Genomic DNA, 17,714 nt, shown 5'->3' on the forward strand with positions numbered 1-17,714 from the left:
GGGTCGTTGTTTTTGTTTATCTGAGGGTCTGCTGGAAATTTGTGAGAACGACCACCTTGATATGTGGGAGCCTTCTCGGGCAGCGATTTTTTTGTTAAACATGTGGCAGGCTGTGCAAAATGGAGAAAGCTTTGACATGATGAATAAAGGTGTGAGAGGTATTTCTTTGGTGATGTAAAGTAGGAGGTTTTAAAGTTTGAAAGTGTTTTTAATTTGAGAGAGGCATGAGTGATGTTATAAGAGTTTGAGTTTCTTTTTCTTTCAGTTTAAAACACATAAGTACATACACTTGGTACACCTGTTTACTCTTTGACTTTATTAAAACAGACGGTGTATTTGAGTTTGAATTTCAGTAATTGTATGTTGATATGGTAATTTAGTTTTATGTTAGGTGAAGGAGATGTCCATCTCTGCGTCTTGCAGGATTGAAAGTGAAAGTTGAAGGTTGTGATGTGAATGCTGTGAGTACTCGATTTGAATGATTCTGTGTGAGGTGTACAAAATACTAAATAATAATAACACTATGAAAGTTGATAGTAGAGTGAGTGCAAGGTGGTGCGTGAACAGAGGAAGTCTGAGAGAGAAGTGTGTGCGTAGGCAAAATGCAGAGTGTGTGCGTGAAATAAGGGAGTATTGTTTTTACATCAAGGTTTAGTAGAACTAAAGTAGAACGTCACAAACAAACAAAAGAAGGTAAAATGAAGAGAGAAAATAACTGACAATTACATTAATGAATAGAAAACACACATACACAAAGTGCCATATGTGAAATTATTCTAGGAAGGAGTCAGAAGTGAGATAGTTTAATATAAGATGCAATGAAGGAAGCAGCTTACATTCCTTTAATTTCCAGAGCCAGTGTGTTCCCTCCCCTGCCCACTTGGGCCCCGTATCAGGCGAGTATGGAAGGCTGGATAGCCCATGACGGGTAAGATCCCACCTCGAAACCCTGGGACAACCTAAGGCAGGCACAGTCACGATTACTCGGCTTCAGTAAGAAGACGGGACCTGACGGGTAAAGCCGCTGGGCTGAGGCAGAGGGGGTAAGTGGCAAGTGGAGCCCTACCTTCTGGCTGAGGACAAGGAATGCTGCTATTTAAGGTAGGAAATCAGAATTTGGGTTAGTAAATTTGGGGAGGAGAAAATTGACTGTTTAAAGGCAAAATTATGAAGGAGTCTGACACACTGCAAAAGCACCATATGCAAATTCACACACACAAACAGAAAATGCATTAACCTTATAAAGACAAGACAAGCTCATGGAGTTTAATGCATAGACACTGATTAAACCTGGCTAAGAACACAAACATATGCAATGAAGAACAGCTTGCTATTTTGTATGAATGATACAATGGTGTGAATGTTTAATAAAATACATTTGAGTTTGTAATTGAGGAATAGAATAAGCCATATGACAAAGGGAGTGAGTTATGAAAACAAAAAGTGATTAAAGTAGTTTTAAAAGGAGTGACTTAGGAGTGCTCTCGTACTGAGTGATCAACACTAGTGATCACTGTTGGAAGAAATAAAATGATTTAATGAGTTGGTGATGTTTAAACATATGTTTCTGTTGTTACAGCAACTCATTGAGAGATGACTCAGTATGCAAATTAGTTGGAGTGAGTGGTGACGAAGGAACTTCCTGTGTGTGTGTGTGACTGAGGAAGTGACTTTCAGACGAGGAAGCATGGCAGACAAGAGAAGTATAGATTTGGGTAGGAAATAGTTTATAGTTTAGTGATTATACGTTGTCGCAAGGGGGTTTTATGCTGAATTTAAGTATGTTAAAGGGGGTGATTTTTGTTTGCAAATTGTGTGGTTTTAATGAGACTTTCGGTGTATTGAGGAGGTGAAATTATGTGATTGGTGTTTTTGTTTTTAATAGAGGGAGTTTTAGGAAACATGGACATGTCTGGGAGGGGCCCATTATTTTGTAACAGTGCACTTAAAGAAAACCTGTCAGGTGATTTTGTTTTGTTTTTATGAGCTAACAATCAGCTCTATTTTTTCATTTCTGTTTTAAGCAGGCCTGCAACAGTGAATAACGGCGCTGAAAATTCTCGGGAAGAGCAAATATAAGGTGGGCTTTCCAGATTATAATTGGCTGAGGAGAAAGCTACCTGGGGACTGATCAAGGTCGTAAGTCCCTGTAAAAAGGATTTTATGCGAGTCAATCCAGTCCAAAAGCATAAAGAAATATTTTCCTATGGAAAATAAAAAATGACTGAGCTCATTTTGCTGAGGGTGGAGTATCTGATCGTGCGGGAAGCTCCACTATCAGCAAATACATGGTGTGACTGCATGTGAGTGAATGTGTGACTGCATGGGAGTGAATGTGTGAGTGAATGTGAGGGTGAATAAATGTGGACAAACAATTTGCCTTTACCAGAGAAAATTTCTGTTTTGTTTTGTTGACTGGGGTTAGATTATGGGATTATAGTATATTGTTGGGAGAATGCCAAATGCTAAAGGGGAAATATTTTTGATGAAACTCAGTTATCATTAATTGAAGAAACACATGACTGATAACTGTTCTGTTTTAAGTTTATTTTTATGACATAGATTGGATCATGAGTGGGGAAAACTGAGCATTTTTAAGTTTTGTATAGTATCTTGACACATGAAATGTATCAAGATAAAGGGGGGTTTAGGGTTTATTAATTTAAATTGTTTAATAATTTAGGATCATTTTAGGACTTTTGGGGTTTTTGATCATTTGGATATGGTAAAACTGAAACTGTTATTTTTAAGTTAAGGTTAAAGGATTAAAAGTGAACTTGTCACGGTTTGCGAGGCAAGCCGTGTGGAGTTGTAGAAAAGGACCCAAAAGGCGGCAGCTCTGGTGCAGGTGAATATTTATTTACAACGGTGGGCACGAAACAGCACTGGTGGAAAAACAAGAAACCGGAAACCTAAACTGGGTAAGCTAATAACACGAACCAGAAACGAGGATGCAGGGAGGTCCGGGGAAATACACAAGAGATGCAGGGAGACCGAGGGGAAACAAGACAGACGAACCAGCAACTACCATAACAGAAGACACAACTTAAATACACCCAGAGAACACAGGGAGATTATACACAGGTGGGGAACACAGGGGATACTGATAAACATAACGAGACAGGGCAGGAGTGAACACAACATTACGCATACTGACGAGAGACTGTCAAAGTAAAACAGGAAGTACACAGAGGTTCAGACAGGAGGAGAGAAAGTACGGGGAGAACACAGACATAACAGGCTGGGGGAAACATGGAATAAACACAAAGAGAGACGAGAGCTCATAAATACACAGAGGGGCACAAGGGGGTAAGAGTCACAAAGGGAAAAAACACTTAGGGAACACCACAACAGGACACCTCAGAAAACCTGGCCTAAATAAGGAGCGAAAATACAAGGAACCAAGAATACTGGGCCAACATGGCCCAGGACCATGACAGAACTGAATCCTGTTTAGAAGATACAATGCCGGTTTTTCAAAGCTGTGAATAATTCTTAGAGGGAAAATTAGTGAGGGTTGAAGGGGTAGAACAGCTTTGAGTTCTTTTTGATTTCTAGAAGTAGTGGTTATAATGTAGGCTTACACATACAGATATTACATAGGAGGTATTTTTAGGATAAAGGGGGAGCTTATAAATAGAAATGATTTTTATACATATTGCATTTTGTGCTTTTAAAGGAGTTGTGGCTCAAATTTGTCTCTGGAGGGTCACGAGCCTTTGGCTAGCGCTATGATTAGCCAATCTACTGTGAGGATAATATGAGTTCATGAAGGATTGCACACGCTTACAGACACAGAGTTAAGAAACACACATGACAGTATTGATTCCAGGCAAAAGGCCTTAAATTCATTTAGCTTTTAACTGAACTTAAAAGAAGGACCAAAGAGGAAGGAAAGCATATATTTTGGTTAAGTCTGATAAATTAGAATTAGAAGGTATTGTTACATTAAAAGGAGCAAAATGAAATAAAAAGGCTATACCAAAACGGGTTATAACATAGGAAATGTGAGGTTAAAATGAAGTTAACACATAGGAGTTGTTTCAAGGCAGCATTTAGCTATGATGAAATGTATACAGGAGTAATTGCTTATATGCTTAAACTTAATTGATTAGAATGGGTGTTTTCTTTTGGATCTTTTAGAGTAGAGGAACTTGCAGCAGCGACAATTTGTGCACAGGATGTTGATGATCAGATAAGGGAAAAATAGAGCGAGCAACCGGACGTGAAAGCAGGGCTTAAAGAGTTTTAAAGGGATGAGTAACGTTGAAGAGTATACATAAATAGAAGTCAATAAGTTAAGAAGATAATTAGGATCAGGCTTTTGATTAAAGAGTCCCAGATAGGATAAGTTAGGGAGGTGCAGGAAAAGGTGTTTTGTTTCCTTTGCAGAAGATCTCAGCGACCACAGGAGGGGCGAGGATCCTGGAAATCTCGAGGCCTGCTGAACCACCAGAGAGGGACCGAGAAAACCTTAGCTTACACATGGAGTGTTCTCGAATGGGAGCTGGTTGAGCCAGAGGACGGCTAGAGAGGATCTGAGTGAGGACACAATGTATTGCGACCTCTGGTGTTCCAGAGGTCGAGAGAGGGAGTGTGGAGCAGGGAAATTATTTTACTGCTATTGTTAAATAATTGTCATTATTACCATTGCATTAATAATATAATCTGGAGTTTATATTGCATTCAGGGGTTGAACAGTGTGTGTCTTTCAGAAAGACTAAGTTGCAGGCTGACAGGAAGTTGCAGGTTTGCAGAGTGTGCCTTTTGCAGAACTGAAACCGAAAGCAGAGTCTAAGTGCAGGTTATTTTGAGGAGCATTTGAGGACGAGACACAGACAGTAGGTGAAGAGGTGACACAAAGAGCATGTGAGGTCAACACATACACACACATTAGTTAAATTTATTTAGAGGAACCGTCCTTGTTGTCTCGGCAAGAAAGAGGAACAATTCATTTTAAGATAAGAACGGAAAGTACCAAGCCATGAAAATAGAAGATGATTTTCTAGGTGAAAAGTCATTCTGGTGTTGATCTGATCTATGTATAAAATGTACCGGTGACGCATGAAGGGGCGTCAGTAAACAAACCCTGATGCTATAAAATATCTGTTCATGCTTTGATTAAGTCGAGGACTACTGGCTGTCTGCGTACAGAGTGTCTTCCCACACGTGTGTTCATTAAAATCATTGTTTGACCAAAGACCTTCTGGACCAAGAGTGGTTTGTACTCTCCCTCCTCAATTTTGAACCTTAACAGAGTGCAACCATCCTTCTCCATTAGAGCCTCCTTTGGCATCTTGGAAATCACTTCCACCTTAGCTGGGTCCACAGCCACTCCGGTCTGGTCGATGACATGACCAAGAAACCTGACTGACTTCCGCAGCAGATGACACTTCTTTGGACTCAACTTGAGATTGTTGTCTCTCAACCTTTGAAAAACAGCTCGGAGCCGGCACAGGGCTTCCTCTTCAGTGGGAGCAAAGACCAGGAGGTCATCCAAGTAGCAGAGCAGACTGGTGAAGTTGAGGTCACCAAAGATGTTCAGCATCATGCGCATAAATGAAGCTGGGCTATTGCAGAGCCCTTGTGGCATCCGGTTGTATTCGTAGAGGCCAACAGGCGTTGTGAAAGCGGTGTACTTCTTATCCTCCTCACACATTGGAATGTTGTAAAACCCAGAGGTTAAGTCCATCGTGCTGAAGAAGGCATTGCCCCCAAGCGCGGCAAGGCAATCCGCTTGGTGAGGGAGTGGGTGCGCATCCTTAAGAGTCCGCGCATTCAACCACCTGAAGTCCGTACAAATCCGCAATCCACCATCCTTTTTCCAGACCATGACGAGGGGGGATGCATACTCGCTGATGGATTTGCGAATAATCCCTTTCTCCTCCATGTCAGTGAGTACCTGCCTTAGTTGTTGGTAATGAGCAGGGGGTACTCTTCTGTAAGGCATACGGAATGGGCGTTCATCAGTCAGGTGGATCCGATGTACAAAGCGTTTAGCTTCGCCACAGTCAAGCGGGTGTCTAGAGAAGATGTCCTCATACTGCTCAATTAGCTCAACAAGCTCTCTCTTTGATTGTAAGCTGGCATGGCATGAGTCAATGTCAAGATCACCCAAACCTAGGGAGCACAACCTGTCATTCAAGTCGGCCTCAGTAGCAGCTGGCCCACTGACTGGTACCTGGGCCATACTCGCCATCTTGCAGGAGTCCTGCTGGAAATCAAGGTCCTCCACCGCAAGGCAAGATGAAACGACAGCAACCCTCGAGTTGCGTTTCAAGGTTAGTGGTTTTGAGGAGAGATTGGTCATCTTCAATGGCACCCACCAATCACCCCACATGGATGTGATCACCCGGCCAACAAGAACGTCTCTCGGCCCAGACCCAGAGGTGCAAGGTTCCACGATGATCGTGCTGCCTGGAGAGACTGGCACATTGCTGGGCAGCCTGCCCCATACCAGATGCTCACACCGTGGGAGTAATGTCACAGCACGAGGCAGTTTCACAGTGCCAATTTTGTCAGGAACCTCCTCACCCCTCCATCTGGTGGTGCACGACATCATGTCCAAGAAGTGCTCATAGTCAAGAAGCGAGTGCTTGCTTCCCACAGACACAAGCTTCCAATAGTCATCAGAATGTTTCATAACTCGCATCAGGTACTTGAGAACATTGGAGCCAATGATGAGCTCATCACGCTGGCCCGACACTACCAAAACTGGTACAATGCATTTCACACCATGGACAGTAAGTGTCAAGTCATAAACGCACTTTGGGTGGGTCTGCTTCCCACCACAGCCAACCAGCACAATACGTTCGGCCGACTGCGGTCCACTCACAAGAGCCCCAGCCTCTCTAAGTGACTTCTCGGCCTCTTCACTCATAGTGCAAGCCATAGACCCGGAATCCATCATGCCCCTCAAGTTAACCTTGTCATTCACTGCAACTTGGGTGTAGAACAATTCACTAAATGTAGGCACTACTGCTGGTCCCTGAACCACGACACGGTATCCCTCTGGCATTGTTGAACAGGTGTTGACATAAAGAATTTCGAGATCCGATTCATCATGATTGAGGGTATTAGGTTCATCCCCCACACTGCCCCTCTCCAAGTGTGGGTGATTCAGTTTTCCGAAGGCCAACCCTGCCTCGCGACAGCCCCGGCCTCCCGTCCCTCACGACGACTGTGACAGTCCTTTTTCCAATGACCAGGAGCAAAGCATGCAAGACAGAGATTCTCTCTCCTGCAGTGCATGTGAGTGGAATGACCAGTGTTGCCACAGACCTGACAACTCTTCTTAAGAAAGGGCCCGCGGGTAAAACGCTGCGAAGGTGCAGATGCAGGGGCTGTAGTCTGCACATTCTGACATGCAATCACGCGATCCAAGAGGCTGATCAGAGCGCGCATGCCGGTCACATCAAAAGCTTGGGTGTTAGTCGAACCAAGCTCGCAACCAACTGACTGCTGACTAGATTGAGTGGACACACTGTATGTTGGTGACTGTTGGAACTGAGGAGTAGGAGTAGGCGCCCGGACAAGAAGACACTGATGTCCCAGAAGGACAGGTTGTCGAAACATCAGCTAGAACAGGAGTGAAGCAAGCTGCTGTGGGCGAAAGCTGACAAGCAAGGTTTGAGGCTGGTGCTGTAGGCTGAGACTGCAAGGCGACACTGGCCTGCCCAGGCTGTGATGCCATCGCTTCTTGAGGCACAATAGAGCAGTTGTGGCTAACCTCTCTCCTCTGTGAGGTGTGGAAACTGCCCTGACTGCGTGCCCTGAGTTCACGCTGGAAGCTATCAATGCGTTCTTGAACCTCAGTGGTTGTCCACTCCTCAGCTGCTTTGATGCTGAGCCTGTTCAAGAGGATGGGGTCAGGGCAATACTTGATGAACATCATCGAGACCTCACGCCCTGGATCCTCAACATTACGCCCCTGCCTACGCAAGCACTCGTCAGCAACGTCAATAGCATTGTTTAGCCTTATCCAATATTCCATCACTCCCTCATGTTGTAATGGTTTCGTGTTATAGAAGTCAGCCATAGGCATAGAAGAGTAAGTCAATACACTAAAGTGCTGTTTCAGAATGTCAAAAATCAATTCAGGAACCTGGACATGGTCAAGTGAGGGGTTGTGACGTAGGGTGACCCTCACTACATCCTCGCTGATCTGTTGGTGTGTTGCGTTTTACAAAGTACATTTCCATCATTTCAACCCATTCATGAATGGAAAATTTATCACTGCCATCACCCCTGAAAACTGGTGGCTCCTTGACGTCTGATTGCAAGACAAGTTTCACCCCAGACAAATTTAGCTCAGGGGGTCCCTGCTCAGCCTTAGAGCTTTCAGTAGGCATACTGGTCCCCTTATCACCTTGCAGCTGGGCTACAATGGACTGACCAATCTGATTGGCCAAATCTGAGATGAGTGTACTCAACTCAGCACTGCCAGCTGTCTGCGGGGTCTGAATGTCACAGGGGGGAACCTGGAGACGAGTGGAACAAAACTTGGGAGCAAATGACACACCAACTTTAGGTGTCTGAACCCCATCCCCAAGAAACCACCCTCGCCCCATACCAACATTAGAGGAAACCTCCCCATCAGGAACACCAGTTGCCTCTGAACCAGATGCTGACTCCATAATGATGAATAAAGCACAATCACAAGAAACAAGATTCCAAATAGTGCAACTGTACAAAAGCAAACACAGTATTCTTAACTAACACTTAATGTTATCCAGGATGAGAATTGAGCAGATTAAATGTCCAAGCTCATTCAAAAAGTCCCACACAAGTTAGGAAAAGCAACCAACTTGGAACGAGGGCAATTGCGACGAGCTCCCCACGGTGATCGAGATGACGTCGATGCTTGATGAATCCAAAGGGTCACGGCACCAATGTAACCCGTTCATGTGTTACGCCTGTTGTTCTGCGTTGTGTTCTGGCGTGAAAGTAAGAGGCAGGAGACAGTACTGGTCTTTGGCTCTTTACTGTACATCTGCAACACAGAAATATGTGTTCGATCTGTGTGTGTCATGCGACTGCCAGTACACCTCTCCTGACGAAGGAAAAAAGAGTGCATGCTGTTAAAAAAAGGGAGACTGCCGCGAGTACGCTCTCAAGCCGCTAGCGATCAGGCTAACTTAGCATGCTAGCATTTTAGCTGCGTTCTCGACTAAAACTCATTATAAGTGTATATTAGTGAACTCCGCCCTCCACAAAACTTATCCCGAATGAGTCTCTTAATGACAAATAAAAACGCGGCGGTTCGGCTGTATTCACACTGCAGCTTGGGATCCGAACAAACTTTAATTAGCTGAGAGCAACGTGGCAGTGACTTACCTCCGGCCATGCTGAAAGGAGCTGTGACCGGGGCACACATGCACGCGCCTACGTCACCACGCAGCGCACACACGCACATGAACGCACACAGACTCAGATCACACAGGTAGGAGAGTGAGATGCAAAAATGACATATTTAATCCAAAAAAAGAAAGTGTTTTGGGTGAAATTCACAAGTATTTAACACATATGTTACACATTCATTTAATCTTTGTAAGCCAGTTTATTTGAAGTATCAGTGGGTAAAGCATATGAATTAGTATCAAAATGTATAACTAAACCAGTTATTACATTTCTGCGCATTGCTCACACATGCTAGTTAAAGTAAAATGTCACTACAAGAATACTTACAAACCAGTACTTCTTTTCCATTGCTCCGAATTTCTGTTAAACTGGGAACCTCTCCTGTGATTTTGCAAAAGTACCATCCACTGCATGTTTCATTAACAACAGATAAAATGTGTGTATTTTCACTGCCTTCAGTGGAACTGTTTGCAAACTTGTTAATTATTTTACTGCACAGATTCCCTGAGTTGCTGAATGAAGGTCCATGTGAGCTAAAATACCAAGACACTCGATATCTCTCATATTTCTTTGTGCTCAAGCAGCAGTGCAAAGTCAGAGATGACCCAGATGGAGCAATCACTCTTGTCTGGGTTTTATCCAGAAATACGTGAGTCTGGCCCGATATCCCCACAGCTGCTGCTACCACTGTAGACAGAAAAAAGAAGAAATGTTATACCTTTTGTTTTTTCTGTTTTAATTTTTTATTTTATTTGTGTTAGATATCAATTTTGAGTCATAGAGTGGAGTTTTTAGCAGAACAACAGTGCATGGGAATCAGAGGACACAGGTTAAATCGAGTAAAACAGGAAATAATCAAAAAGAACATAAAGACAGACAAGGGAGCATTTGTGTAAGCACAAGCAGTTGAGACAGAAGAAGGAACCAAGAGGAACATGACACAGATAACAACCTCAACGAAGGAACTAAAACTAAATCCAATTCAAGAATTCAGATCTAACACTACAACAGAAACTCAAAACCAAAAGCCAATAACTGATCTAAACTGGGAGAAACTAAACTCAGAGCAACACACAGGTAACAAGGAAAAAAAACAATAGATGGGGAAGACTAACAAACAACCTGACAATGAACGAAAGAAAACTCACACAATAAATGCACATGGGGTGACGAGGGAAGTGGAAACACATGGGGAACATAGCTGTGATGAACAGACCTAATGACACAAGAGGAAGCAAAACTGAACACAGGACGGGAGACTGTCAAAATAAAACAGGAAATACTAAGACACAGACTAATCCATTGGGACTAGACAGGCTGAGGGGACAACGGGAGGAGACACAAGGAGGGGAAACACGGAACACAAGAAAACTCTGAAAACAGCAAGAAAAACTCAGGACTGACTAGTGAAACCTAAATCATCATAATAACACAAAAACACTTGGAAAAAACACAATAAACTCAAAAGTTGGGTCAAACACCCAGAACCATGACATGCAACCTGAACTTTTAACTGCCTAATTATAAAACAGTGCGAACTGCTGGATTGTCTCTTGAAGTTCTCTCAGTAAAAAAATATGGTATTTAGTCAATTAGAATTTGATGCCTAAACTATGACTAAAACTAAAAAAGTTTTAAGAAAGTTTGCTGTCAAAATTAACACTGATGAAGCAGCCAATCTACAAACACAATGAACGCTACCAATAACACCACACCACCTTTGATCTACTGAAAGTAGCAATGATGGAGATGTTTTTGATTACATGTGCTTCCCAAAGCTTGACTTTGCATCCAGTCCTTCCCTCACCTACTTGATCCTCACTTACTTTTTGATTGTCTAGTCTTCAAAATGGAAAATTTTCATTATTTCTGAGCAGTAATTTGATGAAGAAGCATGACTTTTTTGTGATTTGTGTTTTTTTTCTATATTTGAATCAGTTTTTAGCAATACTATAATCAAATAATCATGCTAACCTCTTCATGGTGGATTGCATTCCCACTCATCTGTGTTTACTGACCTTAAAAAAGCAAAGAACAAAGTAAAAATGTTGATTGTTATTGAGGGTTTCAATTCCAAATCCCTCCTCGAATGTGTGAAATTACAAGTATTATATTGCTAAATGAATAAGGGACCACAGTGAGCTCATATACTGACTGTAGCACAGTGACACTTTTCTGAGTTTTCTTTCTTTTTTCTTCTTTTTACTTTTATGACATTTACTTTATATGATTTTATAATCACGAGGCTCAAAAACCCTGCAGCACACATTAAGATGACCAGAATAGGGTGAGCCCAGTGTGACTGCACGTAATGGTGACATACTTTATTCCCCAACATTTGAGCCACAAATGAAAATCAGGTCAGTGGTCTGTGAGACACTCTCCAACACAGACAAAAAATGTCCAAGATGATTGCACTAACCTTAAACCAGTATCATTTTTCCAAAAAAGCTGAACAATGAGATGAAACAGCAGCGGTTATGGTATCATACATAAGAGCTTAAACAAATACAATGTCTCTCAGCATTAATTCAAATTATTTCAGAGGCTATATAAAAAGCAGTTAAATGATACAAAAATTAACTGATGTAAAAATTACAGCATGCAATTAGCAATTAACAGTATAAAAGAATCAAATTTAAAATTTTGGTCATTTTTAAAAGGCTAAAGAAAACAGGAAGCTCGTCCGCTTCCATTAGATCACCTTGGATAAGTCGTACATTAGACCTTTTTTTATATCAACACCTTTCAGTGATGTCTCTTTGCTTAAGTTAATAACAGAACTCGTACTTGTATAGTATGTTTATTAATATAAAATTAATTACTTACCTTTATATTACAGTTCAAATCAGATTGAACCACAGCTCCTGACTCTAACTTGTTGTTTAAAGGGCAGTGTTAAAAAATGCTAAATTCAAAGAAATTTTGTCTTTGTTAATCTTAAAGCCACTGAAAATTTATCATTTTAGGTCAGATCAGTGAGAAGTTTCCAACTACCCATAAATCCCAGTGCGTTAGAGGTTTTCTCTAATTGCTTTGCTGAATGACAAAATGAGCCTGTCTACTACTGCTGCCACCAATATAAACATTTTTTTCTGACTTTATCATTAGATATGTGTATCTTCCCACAAAGTTTTTAATTAACCAGATAGAACTAGTTTGTGATATGTCATGTCTGCTGCTTCAGAAGAATGTAATAGAAACCAGCTGTGGAAAGAAGCAGCCCTGCAGTCAATCAGATTACACCTTGCAGAAGAAAAGTGTGGGTAGGTTCAGTGTTTTATTGATTTCACTGACACCAAACAGAGGACTCAGCTTTCAAGTAGGACAGGTTCTTATTTTCTGTGTTTAAAAATAACAGTTGTTGTCTGAAGTGGGATAAAATAAATAAAAAAGAAATCTCAGTCGGCCACACATACGTCTGTGTCTGACAGCACAGCAGTGATGTGACTGGATCTGTCCTTGGGTTCCAAGAGAAACATCGTCCTCTAAGAGTCTCAGTGATATTTATTAAATATTATTTATATGAATTATACTTTAAATACAACTAAAAAGGGGAGTCCAGCCCAGTGCAAGAAGATTTATAATCTTCAATTTCTTTTTTTTTTTACATCTTGTTTGTCATATATTTTCATATATTTCTGGAAATATGAGGAGCATCTTGGCTTGGAACTCTATCTTCCTCATTTTACTTTTCATAATCACTGTCTACACTTTTTGAAACAAAAAGAAGTATAAAGTACCCACAGTAGCTTTAGGTTATATAAACAAATCAACAAATCAGTATGAGTTTTGTGAGTTTTCTAGTCTTACTCCCAAAGCCTTCAAAGAGGAACAAAAAAAATTATTTTCTGAGCATTTAAGCTTTATTAGACTTTCAGGTGTACGGTGGATGATCTGCATGTTTCTCAGCAACACAATGCTCGTTGTTTCTTTGTCCTCCTCGAGCATAAGGTGAAAGGTAAAAATTAACTTTTTTAAATGTCTGAACGAGGATTATAACTCTTGAGGACAACGAACTGAAAATTCTTGAATTGTCTTAAGAGATCTGTCTTTATGGCACACATCCCAGCAGATTACCATGGAAACACATGCAAGTTTCACAATGTTAAATCAAAAACACTATATTTATATTACCATCTCATAGCCGTCCTTCGGTCACAGATGCATACAAACGGCAGCTGATGATTCAGAAAAGAAGGAAGAAACCAACTTTGGCATCATGACATTTTATATTATTTGGCTGATCAGCAAAGATTTCTTATTAAAGATGTAACTTGACCAGTAAAACAATGGCTTATAAGATTTCTTTAACATGCTGGGCCATAGGCTGTGAAGGGGAATGATGCATGCTTTTAATAGCTTGTGGTATATATGTAACTTTGGTCATTTGGGTAAATTGATAGATAGTCAGTATACTTATGAATAATTACGTTTAACCATGTTTGCAACCCCGAGTGCTTTACCAGAGATAATTCAAACATCGAGTGTGTTATGAGTTATTCCTCTCTGTGGGAGAGTTGCACATGTTTTGCAATCTTGAAAGATGCAATAAGAGACGTCGGAGCCATTGCCACATCACTCATTGCATCTTTAACCATGAGAAAATCCATTTTTCTCATGGTTTAACAGTTCCTCAGGACTGCTTTCCTCCTCTCTGCCCTCATACTTCCCTACCCCATCCAGACCGCAGATGTCACTGTTGGGACATTTTGATCAGAGTTTCAAAGCTTCATGAAAACTTTGGACATTTTTCACAGATTCAGCTAAAGAAACTGGAACAAGTTATGTGTTTTTGTGACAGACTGATGAAGATACAATTATTACAGTTATTTGCTGAGTTGTCTTTTATGCGTAGACAAAACACCGCTCCATCCATGAGTTACATGTAGTAAGGGGCATAGAAAAAAACTCCTGGTCCAGCTTTGTTTGGTTTTGATGTTAAGTTACACACCTGTGTTGGTGCTGTATGTACCGCTGCAGAGGCGTCAGTGCAGTGTGCCATCAGTGCTAATAATAACCTGCAATACGATAAATATGACTACCGCTCATGTGCTTTTAAAATTACAACCTTAGCTGTACCAAGTGAATTGATGTATGATGATAAACTGTTATTCAATCCAGGATTGAAAGTAAACATACTTGTAAGATCTATGTTAAAATATGTGTTTATGACCATAACTGATGATTAAATAAAATCTAAAAAGAAGTCACAGTTGATGTAAAACACTAGTGTGAATATATATTCAATTATTTATTTCCTGCTGTCCTAGAAAAATATTTTTAGAATTTTGAATTCACATTCATGGCTTTTAAAAGCTGTTATTTCCAAACAGAGGCTTTTGAGACTACATGGAAATGTCATTTTCCTTGATAAAGGACATGGCAACCCACTCCTGAACCTGGTCACCCCTTTACCTCGAGGTGCTGCTATTGCTGGAGACAGAGACACCCACTGCTTCATGTCAGCTGAGCTCACATATGTGAAAGCACAGGACCAAGCAACTTAACATTTTTGTTTAAAAAGGGAAAACTTTGAAACTAAACCTAACTAACCTATCCAGATGGGGGGAAAAAGTCTGAAACATCCCAGTGACATTTTCCAGCATTTTTCAGGTGACCCTTATCATCAGGGCTGGACTGGGACAAAAAATCAGCCCGGGCATTTTGACTAGTGACCGGCCCACCATGGTATTATAGGAAAAGCCATAAAGCCTTTATAATAAACTTAAACCTACACCCTCAAGATGCTTAATTGACAAAACCGATTTTAATTTAATGCACGTATAAAACAAATGCACAGAAATCTATTATTTTTCTCCAGTAATTAAATAGATTCAACATCTTTCTTCAACAAAATTGCAGACCTTCATAGAAGGTGCCTTCCCAAAGGGAAGAATACTATAATTTACTAGGGCATATACTAGACTTAATATTTACTGAATACAATAATGGATTTCTATACATTTTACATCAAATGAAAACTTTGGTTGTAAGATTCAGATAATTATTTATTAAAAGCGAGACATTTTAAATAAGAATAAGAAAGAAAAGTATTTCTTTGTGCCCCCCTTTCCCTGTTAATGCCCTACCTGCCCCCCCCTGGCAAAACTTTGCTAGATCCACACCTGCACAGTTACCAGCTGTCAGCTACATAGAAAAGGATCCTGGTGTTATTTGTCTCTCAGAAACAGTTCATAACTTCCCTTCAACTCATTCATGTCACCTAAAAGGTAAACCTGTTTCTCCATCACCTGTTCAGCTCTGATGATTCAGTAAGCTCATCTCCTGGTTTCATCTTCATGTTTCCCTCTCACCACATATCCAAACGGATATCATGACCAGCAGCTTTACAGCTGTGGCTCCAGCAAACATCAGCTGATACTAGAAAGTAATATTAAATAAATTACAACAGCTGATAAAGCTTAAACCTGCTGCTGTTGTTTAGCGCGACCTCCGCTGGTTTCCTCTTCCTGGCGCAGAGAGAAAAGCCGATCAGCTGATCATTGATCAGTTTCATGATTGAATTAGCAACTTTCTAGCTGAAGTCGTACGTGACAAATCACGTTCCTTTTCACCTCAACTTTAAAGTTCGACTCTGGGCTGTAATTGGTCCAGCCCAGAGTCGATCATGACCAACTGGCCAATCCACCACTATTAATTTATACCGTTAAAAAAAAGAAAAGAAATAAAACCCCATCGGCCCATAAAAACGAAAAATCACGAGCGGCCCACCAAGCAAATGCCCGGTATGCCCGATGGCCAGTCCAGCCCTGCTTATCACACTGGGAGCAGTCTAAAGCAGCATCTCTCAGTTCAGGTTGGACACTTTGTGGTGCTTACACTTGTATGTGAAGCTCTGTGAAATAGTCCCCATTGCGTCACTATACCTCATTCATGTTTTATTTTAAATAGAGACACTTCAGTTTATTGAAGGTAAAGTACTCAAGCTCCACTCCTGTGCGTGTCTTTCTCTCTTAAACCCCCAAGAAAACTCAGATTCTGGACCAACTTAATATTTCATTATTCTCCAAACCTGTGGTGGATTTTGTTGCATCATTAAAAATTTGTATGTTCTGTATCACTTTGTGATTTGTCTGTTTTCTGATTTGAACGTAGCAAAGACTCGAGTTTGAGTCTCAAGGACCTTTCAGTTCATTTTATGAATGCTTTCTATGGTATACATGGTCCTCACTTAGGATGATTTATAGTGTACTAACGCTTAATCGCGTGTAGTTATTGTAAAGTGTTACTGCTTAATGTATGTGTTGCAAAGCTTTAACCCCTGAGTTGCCTGCTCTACACCCACTTCACTTCACATTCCTGCCCACTATAGTAACACCTTTGTTGAGTGTGTGGATGATATCTTGGTGGTGGCGCTCATTTCTGGGGGGATGAATCCACCTACAGAGATGAGATGGATCTGCTGGTGTAATAACAACAAATTTCTCCTGAACAATGCAAAGACCAAGGAGCTTATAGGGAGCTTATCGTGGATTTTAGGAAGAAGGCAAATGACATCCTGCCACTCACCATCAACAGGCTCTGTGTAGAGAGGATCTCAGACTAATGCTTATTGGAAGTCATCATCAGGGAGGACCTGACCAAGCAAACTGATGATGTAGTTAGAAAAACCTAAACGTGTCATGGTCCTGAGTCTGAGGACTCAGTGTTTTGTGTTCCTTATGCTTTTGTTCATTCAGAGTGTGTATTCTGTTGTGATTTTGCCATTTGTTAGGTTTCTGTTCTTTGCCTGCCTGCTTCCACTTCTCTGTGTTCCCTCTGTCTGTCCATGGTGTTATTGTGTCTGCTCATGAGTCTGCCTGTCAAGTTCAGTGTCCGGTCTGGTTCTCTGTGTCTGTTAGTTTCCTGTTTTATTCTGAAAGTTCATGTCTCATGTCAGTGTGTTCAGTTTTACCTCTCCCCTGTCTCGTTAGCCTTATTGCTCCCAGCTGTGTCTCCCTCCTGTGGCCCATTCCCTGATTACTCCCCGTGTATTTAAGCCCTGTGTTTTCCTGTGCTCTCTGTCGCGTCGTCTGTTTAACTCCATGTCAGTCTGCATTATTCTGTTACCTGGTATTCATTCTGCGTCTCTCTGCCATCTCTCTTTGTGCATTTCGCTCCTCCTCCCGTGAGTGTCTGGTTTAAGTTTTGTTCTTTAGTTTTCCCAGTTTAGGTTTGTTTACTCCCCGCTCTGCTCTTCCTGTTTTGTCACTTTATCACCTCTGCAAATAAATTTTCACTCGCACCCCAGTCAGTGCCTGCATCTTGGATCCTTTTCTCAATTCACCACACGACTGCTGTGCAGCCGTGACAAAAAGAGACTCTGCTTTCTAAAGGTTCTCAGAGAGAAT

At 41.2% G+C, this 17,714-nt stretch overlaps 1 protein-coding gene across 1 annotated transcript; it reads right to left on the reverse strand.

The window, feature by feature from the left end:
• Nucleotides 1-892: 892 nt before the first annotated feature.
• Nucleotides 893-10,047, reverse strand: LOC309711536 (uncharacterized protein; the record flags this gene model as incomplete). Its single annotated transcript, XM_082541917.1, has 3 exons — nucleotides 9,337-10,047; nucleotides 5,229-9,052; nucleotides 893-1,073 (listed from the first exon to the last, which is right to left on the reverse strand). The coding sequence occupies exons 2-3, from the start codon at nucleotides 7,016-7,018 to the stop codon at nucleotides 893-895; spliced, it is 1,971 nt and encodes a 656-aa protein (XP_082398043.1). The 5' UTR covers nucleotides 7,019-9,052; nucleotides 9,337-10,047.
• Nucleotides 10,048-17,714: the final 7,667 nt, after the last annotated feature.

The sequence above is a fragment of the Aulonocara stuartgranti genome (genome assembly GCF_965226115.1).
Source record: "Aulonocara stuartgranti genome assembly, chromosome: 7".
Lineage (NCBI taxonomy): Eukaryota > Metazoa > Chordata > Actinopteri > Cichliformes > Cichlidae > Aulonocara > Aulonocara stuartgranti.